Below are 13,067 nucleotides of genomic sequence, written 5' to 3' on the forward strand. Positions count from 1 at the left end.
GAATGGTACAACCAGAGCAGTTGGTTTCTTTAGCGCAGGTAAGTGGTACGTTCATCGAGAAATCATAATTCGCATTTATTTTTGTTGTACCAAGTAAAAAATGTAACGTGATAATTACTATTCAATGTACTCTGTTGCATTTAATCTACTTCACTTTGAACATATTTACGATTTCACCAATTATGAAAACACAGTCCTACTGTTACTAGTAGTTGGTAACTAAAATTCTAAAAAAATATATGGTTATTTTATTACAAACCCTTATTCTCTGGAACAGATTTGTAACTGTTGATCAGTGTGCTCATTTAATATTAATTTTGTTATGTATTAGTATTTTAGGGTATTTAATAGATTTCATGATAAAAAACAAAATATGTTAATGTACATTTTATAAAATTTGAACACACGTGAAGTAATGAAAAAAAAAAATTAATAAGTTTCTCAGATTTGAAAACATTTTTCTTATATAGTTAATAGTGACACAATAAAATGACAATTGCAAATCCCTAAGGAATAGATCTCTATAGATCTTAATCACGCGACACAGGATGAAACGGTAAAAAATTACTGTCGCATGCAACATCCTTCGTTTATGAAACGACGTCCATTTCCTCCTTGATTGTTCAACGAGGACTGCACAGTATGGATCGGCATAATTCAACACTGCTGGCTCCATTGGTTTTAACATTTCCGCCAATCAGATAGATTACGAGACGTCATTAGTAGTGTTCACCTAAGACCTACTATTTATAGATGCCAATTATCATTAAATTATACTGATTTAGAGGATTGCCGATCTTGCTTTCGTTGCACGTGTCGCGACTTGTAATAGAGAGAAAAATTATATATACATTCGAAATAAGAGAATTTCAAATATACAGGAAGTTATCGGGGAATGTTACAGAAAGTAGCGCACAAGTTCAAACAATTCTGATCTCATTGCCTAATTTTGAGTTACTCTGAACAATTCCTTATTATTAGTAGGTGCATTTGGATTAATTCCAATTTACGTTACAAGTTTTAAATTGATGTTTGAAATTTTTATTCTCTAAAATAGATAAACATACACAGTCCAAATATAGAATATAATTTCAATTAACTCTCAGAGGTTGCTTTTATAGTAAAGTAAGTATATGTTCTATTCCAATTATTTATATAATACATGGAAGAGCAAAAAGAAATGTAAAACACAATGTTTTGATTATAACAATTTCATTCAATAGACTTTACCTAAAGAAGTGGATAAAGAAGATGGATACGACCCACGATAACTTACTAACAAGTTACATTCATTCAATGACGTCGAGATGGTAGTATGTTCAAGGCGTTGTGTGTCATAAATGAGTCATTAACTGTTCGATATTTCATTGCGTGTGATAAAATATGTATCTAGGGTGGGAAACACGTTGCAGATCACTAACCATGTTATTTCTCCAACAAAATTGTTTTCAAAGCTGGCCTCTGTTAGAGATGTAGAATCAATTTCAAAATGAAATTTTTAATTTTGTTAGAAATTAGTATTTAATAAGAAAATTCCCATCTATGTAATTTCTTTTTCTCTATACTTCTTAAATTAATTTCTTAAAAAGTCAGGGAATTTGAAATTCTTTTCGGCACCGCGGAACGCCAAAAACGGAACACAATTGTTTAGTTCTCAGCGGAAGAATGTCAGACGTTTCGTGGGTAATGATGTAGGAGTGCCGACTGAACGTAACCGTGGTAATGTGTGGCCTGCAGTTGCGTTACAATTAGCACCATGCTCGCTAACTTCTTCCGGAAAGTGAGATCACATCTACGTCACCTGGTATACGTTCTTCTGACTATCTAGGACACAATTCTTAATATAAATCTTACGATTTTCTTAACACTAACAATACTGAACAAGGGGAGTGTTCAACACCAACTGGGAAAATCAATGTTTACAATTTGTCAAATTCAAGGAATGTATCGAGTTATGAATTCTTTTGTAGCTTCATAATAAAATTATTAAATGTAAATTGTAATTTTTGTGATGGTAGTCACAAGTTGTTTATTTTTTTACAAATTATTGGAAACTTTTCATTTAGATGATAATTTGGTCTGCCACTGCTTCAAACTATTGAATGGGAGCGTACACGTCTGTAAGTATACTAATCATGTAAGGAACTCGTGGTACACGAGCTACGCATACCGTAATTATGCCGATCAATTAAATTACGCAATGAGCACTACATTCTTATCTGGGAGCGCGCTGCGATTGAGTATTTCCACGCCTTGATACGGTTCAGAAATAATATAATAGTGAGAGATTTTCCAGCCCTTTTCCATGAAATAAAACTGGAAAATTAGCCTACAGAATGAACAGTTCCACGGTATTCAACGAATAATAGAAATGCAAATACTCGGTCAAATAAACGTCACGAATAAATGTCCATACGGTAATTTTATTCGCCATCTGTCCTTCCAGTGAAATATTGCCCACCTCTGTAAATTGAGCAAGGCACTCGTCTCAAAATAGCATATAAAGAGTCGGGGCCACAAAGGGAAAATACAACACAACGACCATTCGCGAGAAGCGCGAGAGTCGAGCCAGGGAGATATACAACCGATAGGTCCAAGACATGGCATATCAAGGTGGCATCAAAAAACTGTGTACGAAACCCCCCGAGGAAATTGCATGATGTAATAATTGTCCTGTGGGAGTGTCTAGAAACGAACACCACAATACGAGTGTTGCACACTATGGGAACTATTGTTACAGATTTTACAGTCTACTACTGTTCTTGCTTGGCCGCGAACTCCCACGTGGCTTTCACTTGCGTCCCCGCGAACCCAAAACTTCATAGCGCTCTATTCCTCCGGTCGCTGGCTTCCTCTTTATCTTTTGCATGGCTGCCAAGGAAACTTCCGTTCTTTCTCGTCGACGCTTTGCGCGCACTTTCATCGTGATCGACGCCTAACGACCCTTTTTCTGTCCCATTATTCGTTTCGCGGACGGCCACCATCGTAGAACGGTTACGAAAGTTTGGAAAAAAAATTTCTCACGTTATTAGGTCCAACGAGAATGGAATGATGGGAGTTCGTAAAAAACGACTCCGGGCAAATTTTAACGCGAACGGAGGCAAGAAATGGGCGTTTGCTTTATGAAAAAATATATGTAGATCGCTCGATCGTATCTGACGCACGTATTCCAAAGGTTATCAATTGCAAAATGTATGAAACGAGTATAGAAAGAAATCTGGTTATGTCTTCAGCCGATGGTAACGATTATATGCGCCGTAGATGGTTAGATAATAATGTGTCTTTCGTAGCTGGGCCAACGAATCGTTTAAACGATGCTACGTTACGATGCGCATAGTCGCACCTAAAAAGTTTATAACCCATTGTTGGCGCGACGTTTATGAAGCATTATTCGAGATTTGTTGGCGCAGCGTCAACGAGGTATTGTAAAACGTTTTATAAAGAAGAGAAATTCAGTTGATAATTACTACAGGCGGGAACATTATGTAAAACACATTAAAGAAAGTGAAGTAAAATGAACGAGTAATTATACGTCGTGTATATGAATTTACTGCCGTGCGTTATTGATCGTGGGAAAACGAATGCAAATTAAGATTGATTATCGTTACTTTCAATCCTAGGATGAATTTTATCCTCTCAATTGACTTCATTCGTATCTGAATTATTCAGTACAATATTTTTCTGACAATGTTGAAAGTAGACAATTTTATACTTTCAAAAGTAATGAAATAATATTGGCAATCACAGATCTTAATTAATTCTCCGTTTCTTTTAAATGATTACCCATACTATTTTATTATTCGATAAATTGTCTTTGCAAACAAGACGTCTTATTTTTCATATTTCCAGATATAAAACTCTTCCCTCCTAATATTATCTATAAATACTACTCCATCTAATCGCTAATTTAATTTCATTGTAAACGAAACATTACAATTTCGCTTTTTTAAGTGAGCCCACTGTAAAATTCCAAACATAAAAATATGTGTAAGTGCTTCGAATACATTTCATTGTTTAATTAGCCTTTTAGATACTACAGCATAAAGAAATAAATATAATATCGAATAAATGGATTAATAGCGTTGCACGATTTCTAATTCAAGAGGCAGAAGTACTTTATTACCGTCTATCGTTCAGCATTATACTATTCCGTAATGGGCGTTTAGGGGTCATCAAGGTTGAACGTGCCGTTGGAGTGTGCGGCAGGACGTGCTGGAAAGGGTGGTGGTTGTCTACTGTGTCACTCTATATATAACGGCCGTCAGCACCCCACGCGATATTAAGAACGTTCACCGCATCCGCGGTAACATGGTTTCCAGTTACAAGGTACTTACTCTTCGCAACTCTAACAGCTCACCTACAAGTGCACACCTGTGTCGAGCGGTCGAAACGATTAGGAACGAATCATTATGAAGACCCGTTTCAAAGTAAAAAAATCTAATTAGAGAATAATACAGTGCTTTTCGCGTGATTGTGAACATATAGTGCGTCATTGGTTCGCGTACAGTGCATGGTTTCCGAATTGATTAAGTGTTCATGTTTCCTAAAATTTATTTCAAAATTTAACAACTAAGACATCCCTATTTAGTGACAAGTTCGAGTGCTTTGAAGTGTTTCAATTTGTTCAGTCATCATTTGATTATTTTTTCGCTTGTGTCCGACGTTTTATTGTACACTGTTTAATAGGGAATGAGGCTGCCAATATTTGCATTTATGAGTAGCTTCTATGGCAAAAAATATTTTGTGTAGTCAGAAAGAAAGTTCCTTAATAGTTTCTAGAGCTGAGCTTTGACGTTAAAAAACACGTCCGTGTGTTTGTATGTACATTAAAATTTTTTGAACGAGACGTATAGATATAGAAGTATCGTAAAATTTGTTTTTATTCGTGAACACCTACGTTCATTGATGTGATCTATGTTGAATGCATTTCTTAGAAAATTGTATTTGTTAGGAAAAGAAACGAATATCTTTTAGAAAAAAATATTTCTCTCTTCTACCAAGAGATCACAAACGATTCGAAAACGTTATCTTATTATTATTATTATATTTTGTATTACAATTCCGACACGTCCAAGTCTTCGTCATATAATTATATTTTTTGTTATTTACCTGTAGATATCGCCTCCCACTTTAAAAATGACAACGTGGCTGATGGCAATTTTCTGTCTGGCAACAGCGGGTTGCTCGAACGTCACGGATCAGCAAACATCTGAGACACACCACGATCAGCAGGTAGCGATCTTGAAACAGATCAGAAAAGTGAACGAAGACGGTTCTTACACGTACGGCTACGAAGCTGGCGATGGATCGTTCAAGGTAAGCTTCGATTGCTGTTAATGCGAATGACTTGAAATGGGTGTACTCAGTTTCTCGGTACTCGTACTATCGACTCACCGTTGTACGTAACACATTCCAAATATAACTTAATCACTTCAAAGAACATTTTCATTATTCAACTCTCTAAGGCACGCGATTTAGAAGGAAATAAAACTCAAGCGGCATAAAAACAAAAACAGTGTCAACAACCTACTAATTTGCAAGTGTGTCGTACATGCAACTATGCTAGCATTTACTGATTTGTTTTGGCTTGTATACATTTCCGTCTTCGCTTATTTAACGTTACTTCATAGCACTGCCATATGATTAAAAATGAAAACTTGTTATAAATTTATTTGTTTGAATTTAATGTAAAAGAAACGACATTACTTTCTGGTCCCCTTGATATATATTATATAAATTATATACACATTTCACACCATTTGCGTTTCATTTACAAACAAAATCCTATTGTACCTCTCGGAAAACCTTCTATTCGACAATTAAACATAATATGCTTACTTCGAACAAATCTTGACAAACAAAAGTCCGAAAAAGAAAAAGAAAAAAAGGAAAAACATTTCTCCAAGGTGAAAACGCAGAGAAACTAGTGCCTACATTATAAAAATTGATTTAATGAAAAATATAGACTCCTGAACGTAAGAAATGATTGTCAGGTCGAGAGTCGCGACGTACTAGGCAACATCAAGGGTACGTTCGGTTTCGTCGACGCCGACGGCGAAATAAAAAGGGTGTCGTACTCTTCCTCTAACGGGACAGGGTTTAAAGCAACCACCGTGTCACCATTGCAGGAACAAGTGTCCGTCGTGCAGAGCATACCGCGCGTAAATCGCACGACCACGACCAAGAAGCCAAGCATCGTTTACCCTTCGTCCACCGAAGCGTCCACGAAGTCGTCCGTCGTCCAGATGATACCGCGCAACAGAAAGACAACGACGACGTCGACCACGACCACCAGCACGACCACGGAGCAACCGAAATCGATATTCGGTCATTATTTGAAAGGGACTGGCAAAAGCAGGCCACGATTCGTGATCAACGGCCAACAGAGGCCTATGGTGATCGACGAAGAGAGCGAAGAGGACGAAGATTCTCAGATAAACCGACCAAGCACCGAGGACAAGACCTCCACCTACAGACGGATCATCTTTGCCAAGAGACCTGTCGATCAGACGCTTCGGCCAATCTCGGACGACTTCGTGGAAAAAGATGACGAGGCTAAGGTGACGACAGGGAACAATTTAAGAAGACAGCTGCACGATGAGACCACCAAGCCCAACCCAGTCGTGGAAACCAGTAACGACGACCATCCCGACGTGTACGGAGGATCTTTATCTACCACACGTCCTCTATTTACAACGACCACGCCACCGAGAGTCCTTCAACGCGTGCCAGCCAATCGCATCGACAGAACCAAGCTTTACTTGAACCGAGAAAATCTTGGACCAGCCAGGTTCGAGAACATCAAGTACGACGGTTCTAGGGTCTACGAGGCAGAGACGAAAACACCTCGCGAGGAAACTCGCGTACCTAGCCGAGTCCAAGAAAACAGAGAGTACATAAGGCAAAGCACCGAGCCAGTGTTCGTCAGGCAGCATCCAGACCAGTATCTGAGAGAATTGCCAGGCGGGAGGATCTTGTTACCGTCTCAGCAGAGTAACATCGACGAGGATCCCGCTTACAGACAGATCCCTCTCAACAGAATCCTGTTGCGTCCCATTTCTGGCCAGCAGCCACTATATTCAACGACCACGGATGCAAATATTCATTATCTGACGGAGAATCCTCTCCCGGGTCAAGAAGAGGACCCTCGGGTAGCGGTGACGCAGGGATACATGCGTCCAAGGCCGTTCCCGAGGCCAGTGATCTATCAGGATCCCGAGCCGAGACCTAGGCCAGTTCTGAGACCGGTTCCACAGCCGATGAACCATGCTGAGGAGGACAGAGAGTATCCAACGACCTCGGAGTATCCTTACAGGGCTAGCACGATCGCCTTGCCTCCTGAGCCACCAAACCCGATCGCTCCTCCCCTCAGTCGAAGGGACTTCCAAATGCTGCTTAGGAGACTGCTCGTCAGCCAGTACGGCGTCCAGGCTCTCTCTTATCCGAAGACGTACCTGGAGGACGCTCTGTACGATCAGCAGCCTTATCCTTCTTATCAGCCGGGCTACCAAACGCCCGCACCGCGGCCTGATATAGGATACGATCAGCAGCTAGCTGTTCAGTACGGCGACAGGGTACCTCTGAGACGTCCCATGTACGCTAGAGCCCTGAGTCCTGTTTACCAACAGCAACAATTCGAAGATTACAACGACGGGAGGTTCGCCAAGAGAGTCTACAGGCAAAAGTTCTACACTCAAGAGGTCAGCGACGAGGGAGACGAGATCCTGCCTGCTCCTATCAGGGAGGCTCTTTTGCTGAGGATGCTTCAGCTGGCCATCAATTCTGAACGTCCACCCATGGCCACGACCCCGATGATGACCACGACGACGTCGGGGTACAGGAAGACCGGGCCCGTCAGGAGCGTGCAGATCATCACCGATGACGACGAGGAGGAGAAGGAAGCTATGAAGAAAAAGATGTAACGGTTAGATTATTCGAGATTTTTAAAGTTTCAGAGTTTATTTTTGTACGGTCTGACGAGGTAGCAGTCGATTAATCGATGGTAGACAATTTAATGGAGATCGATGTGTATCTGATATAGTTTTTTAGTCGAGTTGAACTTGATTTGTGCGTCTCTTGTTGGAGATAGAACGATAGTAGAATTATAAATTTTGAGAAATTAAAGTTTGTACTTAATTAGAGAGACGTACTGTGCAAAATTTCTGAGAAATTCGGATCACCAATTTCAGACCGTATTATTTATTTCTTTTTACGAACGTTGCTTTCTGATTTAACGGTTCATTTATTCTCCTGCACAGGTCTAGCTGGGACTGTAATATTTAGAATACGAATTACATTTATACCAGGAGAATGCCTGAAAAATGCATTTAAAGTATACTCATTTTAAAGAGAATTAAAGGAAATATCACGTTATTTCTGGAATTGTCAGTTATTGTTAGAATATACAGTGTGTCTTCCATTGGGTAATAGAACCGAATGGAATGTGATACTGCGTGAAAAAAATGAATGGAAAATGTGAAGCAATCTTTTCAATTGGAGGCTTTATTTTTGAAGAATTCGTTTTCAAAGTTCCTTGGGCCATGCGATTTATAAAAAAGTTTCTTGGACCTTAGATGTCAATTTTGCTTATATACTATGTATGACAGGGATAAATTTAAAATCATAGAATCAGATAAATCAGGAATATTATTCTTGAATAGTTAACTGTAATTCAGTTAACCTAACGATATGTGCGAGTCGAGTCTCACAAGTCAGTATGCCCCAAAACAGATTTAAACTCGATTATCTCAAGAATGAATCTCCGTAAAAAAAATTGTATTAGACATTTTCGATTCATTTTTTCACGTACAATCATTTTCATCTCGGTTTACCACTCATCGAGGACCTTCCTATTAGTTATACACCGCTCAACAGTCAGACTTTCCTTTTCTTTCGTTTAATCTTCAAGCTACATTACGGGCGCCCTGAACATTGCAAAGAAGTATAAATAATTATGAAACATCCGTACGAGCTGTCCCATACAATGAAATAATTCTCATCAATCCAGCGTTCCGCGTTATCTCACGAATTACTATGGCAGCGTGATACAATTCCCTGGCTTTTATTGTTTTTCGAAAAAGGAATAATCCGCCGGACCAATTTAGAAATGAAAAGTGACAGTATTAATTACGACGGTTGCGGTATAATTGAGAACTCATCATTTCCTCGTAACGAGAACCGGCGTACAAAAGACCGTGAGAAGATGAAAATGTAACGCTGATAGACAATCGCCGCGGCATAGTTTTCACGGAACACGCTGGAATCGTCGGCGAAACGAATCGCCTTCTCGGAAAGGGAAATGTCCTGTGTGTTCGTTCGACGATTTTCCGCACGACAACTTTCAACAATCTCACAACGCTCGTTTTTGCTTTCAAGACAGATCGTCGTTGCCTTCAAACCGTTCCAACGAGGGAGCAATTAAGAGTGCGTTGGTACACGCGTGACTATTATGTTTATCGTGCATACGGCCGCATTACACTCTGTCACGTTAAATTATAGCATAGACATCCCAAAGATGACCGGTAGCGTAAACAGTAGAGCACTGAACGAAAGTACTTTAACTCTAGTTTAAACGTGGCCACGTTTAACATCATCGTCGACAATTTTCGGGTTAACCGCTGTGTCAATCGTGAGGCTTGATTATGTTACTTTACCGATTATGACGGTGGAGTCACATTTTAGTAGATTGAATTTTTATTCAAGTTGAAGGGACTTTTATTTTTTTTTATTTTTTGGAGAAAGAACATCATGTTGACTTAGTATATGATTAGATTATTGCACATTTCTTGTTTTATTCCATTGATGTCCAAGCCTTATTCTCGTCAGAGTAAACACCTTCAGCTTATGAACTACCTAGATGGCTTTCTTATTTCTAATATCTCTAGATACCTTTATTAAATTCTTAATTACACTTGTCAACGTTGTTGTTATACTTTCATCCTTGTTTATTCAAATTAGAAACTGTCGTTTCTTGCTACAAACTTTCTAATCGATTCAATCCTGTCATTTCCTTAGCTGATTGCTCAGATGAACAAGATCTAATGAAACTATCTATATACGCTATCAAATGGTTTTACAGTGAAAGTATACAATAATGATATACTGATGGTGAACTATATAAAATTGACACGCTTGATGCAAAACTTGTCATACTATAATATTACCAATATTTCAATCATAGCATTGATATAATTGCTATACGTTGATCTAAATTTATTACATTTAACCTGAAGAAGGTTTTCAATAAACAATGCAATTTAAACAATTTCTATCAAATTTACGAACACGACCCGTAACTTGTCGCAAAATTATCGACGACGGCGTTGAACGTGACTGGGCCTCCTCGTGACATCGCCCTTTAGAGTTCGATCCATTGTAAATATAACGTTATATACACTAGTGTAAAATATGTATCGAAATAAAAGGAGATAGATGATAGATAGCGTTGGTGTGAGAATTCATTTCATAAGCCTCTGAGAGCCGGCGCACCAGGAAAGAATAGTAACGTGTCTCTACCGCTGGTAATTAGCATCGTCAAGTTGCGACACTTAGCCGACGGATACGCGAACTTGTATTTGTTAGGCAGTGGCGTAGGCCCACACGGCGAGGGCGGGGATCATGGGACTTTGCACGTGAATTCCACACTTCCACCTATTCAGAACTCGCTTAGCCGTTGCCAAATGCCCGGATGGAGACACTCAGCGTTCGGGAAAGTCTGTGCCACTGTTATGTGAGAAAGCCGACCGATTGGAAGCTAACCAGACCATCTTTGTTCGAAAAGAAACGCCAGTGACTCGTGACGAATGAAGACTGTCCACTATAAGTCACTGGGCTCTTACAATGGAAGCCCATTATTCGCATTAGGGAGCTGCGTACACCTGGAAGAAGCGTAAGTCAAATGAACATTGCGCATTCCTTGTTAGAGAAATTGTGTCGTAAATGGTACGAGTAATCCATTTAGAAAGATTTAAATTGGGATAAACGCAAGTAAGAACGAGGTTGTCCTTTTTGTTTCGGTGCAATATTTATTTTGAATTCAGAAGTCATTATAGACGTTCCGAATTTCGTATTATTATCTATTGTTCATACATTCAACTATTAATAACTCTGGTTTAAATGAAAATATCCACCCCCCATTTTGGTACATTAAATAATAATGAAACGCACGAATTGCTTCAATGTTTAGCTTTCCAATACGTGCTTTTTGGCATGTGTGACTGAGGGAAGATTAAAAGGTTAAGATTAAAGTTCTATGATTTTTCTTTCTAAATAAATTATATGTTTACCTTAGAAAGGCACAGTACTAATATCTACTCCTAATAGTTCATAAACGTATGACATGAAAACAAAGTTTAAATCATTACTCATTGATTATCTATTAATTCCGTCAGTTTCGTTTGGAAATTAATCAAACCAGTAATATTCGAATCATTATATGATGAAACTAACATTTACGTTTCAATTTACTCTTATACACCCACCACCGTTATGCTTTCGATTCAGTTCACAATTACACGTGACATTCATAAAGAACATACGTTCACTGCATCTGTAAATATCAGTTTGATATTGTAGAATAGGTATATGGAAAAATGGGAGCAAGACTTTCTTTACCGAAGAGATATTTATAATAATTTCATTCTTGCGTGATCGTCAAAGATTTCACTTTCATATGTCGTTCTTTTATGGATGATAATTTAATACATTAAAAGCGAATGTAGATTGTTATTATTAACGATAGAAGCATATTATAAAGATTACTATTATTTATGAAGCACTACTATTACGTTAATTAAGACAATTCAGTTATATTAATTAATTATTTTACGATAAGTTTGGCACAATTATATGTGGCATAGTCAAACGCAGCTCAATATTTTCGTGTTTATGTTGTGTGCATAATAAAATTGTCCTGTGGCATTATAATACAATAATTACCGAAGTATGATTAGTTACACTTCATTTAAAAATCATAACACTTTTCATATAAGCATTTAAATGTAACCCATTTTATAACTCGTACATTTATTTGTGAATTCAATGTATTATAACTTCAACAACTGGTTTCCAATTCTTAGAATAATTAAATCTCCAACATCACTTGTAGCTAATCATCGATCATTAGAAATCAAACCAATTAAAATTGTCCAAGAGCCTTAACAAGAAGAAATACTTTCCGTCACTTCCCGACATTTAAAAGGACCTGAAACACGCCTAACGAAATAGCGCCAATCATTAGTCCCGCCACGATTTCAATAATGCGTCATTTGATATGAAGCAAGAAGCCGATAGTTCACTTCCAACGGATGAAAGAATATTTTCTAGCAACGGCTGGCAACCTTTCGACTTTTCTCCGCGAGCCGGATACGCCATGTGAACGGCTGTCGTTAAGAGACAGAAGAATTTGCCAACTAGCCAGCGTTCGTGTGTTTTGCAAGCTGCGACTTCCGGTGTCTCCGCGAACGTGCCAATGGACGTGCGTACGTTTCGGCCTGGACTATACAGGTTGTACCTTGCCTTCGAAGCATCTAATTAGAGCAGTTGTTACGTGTTTCGTCGATTTTCCTTGTCTACAATGGAAAGCTGTCGTGAAAGACAAGGGTTCATTGTCTCTCATGCTGGAGAATTCCACGCAATCTGCGATGGAATACCGAACACAGAAGACGAAAGGAGAATTCGCAGGTATTATAGTCGATCTTGATAACTCCTCCGTTTCTGCTGTCAGTCGTGGAAAAGACATTAACGATAGTTATTTTGGGCGTATTTAAATAATACATTAAGAAGATTCATGTTTTCTATAACAATCTTTCTTTGCCTTCGAGCCTTCGATTGCTTATATTATTATTTCGAAAATTTCAGATCGAAGGTTGATCACTAAAATTCCCTCAAGAGTATAAACATGCTTAATCCTTACACAGTTTCTTTCGCAATTGAAAAATATGTAGTTTGTATTAATATTACAGAATAATTTGCAAATAAAGATGAGAAAATATTACTCGTATACTTACACGTACATAGCTCGTGATAAATCGTTGAATTTATAAATGAGGAATAGCTTCTACCAATAA

General features: G+C 38.4%; 1 protein-coding gene across 1 annotated transcript; it reads left to right on the forward strand.

Annotated features, from left to right (window-relative positions):
- Positions 1 to 4,253: 4,253 nt before the first annotated feature.
- Positions 4,254 to 12,841, forward strand: LOC128876854 (uncharacterized). Its single transcript, XM_054123600.1, has 4 exons — positions 4,254 to 4,326; positions 5,116 to 5,316; positions 5,994 to 10,888; positions 12,313 to 12,841. Exons 1-3 carry the CDS (start codon positions 4,309 to 4,311, stop codon positions 7,920 to 7,922), a joined length of 2,148 nt encoding a protein of 715 aa, XP_053979575.1. The 5' UTR covers positions 4,254 to 4,308; the 3' UTR covers positions 7,923 to 10,888; positions 12,313 to 12,841.
- The last annotated feature ends 226 nt before the right edge of the window (positions 12,842 to 13,067 follow it).

Source organism: Hylaeus volcanicus, chromosome 5 (assembly GCF_026283585.1).
Source record: "Hylaeus volcanicus isolate JK05 chromosome 5, UHH_iyHylVolc1.0_haploid, whole genome shotgun sequence".
Classification (NCBI taxonomy): domain Eukaryota; kingdom Metazoa; phylum Arthropoda; class Insecta; order Hymenoptera; family Colletidae; genus Hylaeus; species Hylaeus volcanicus.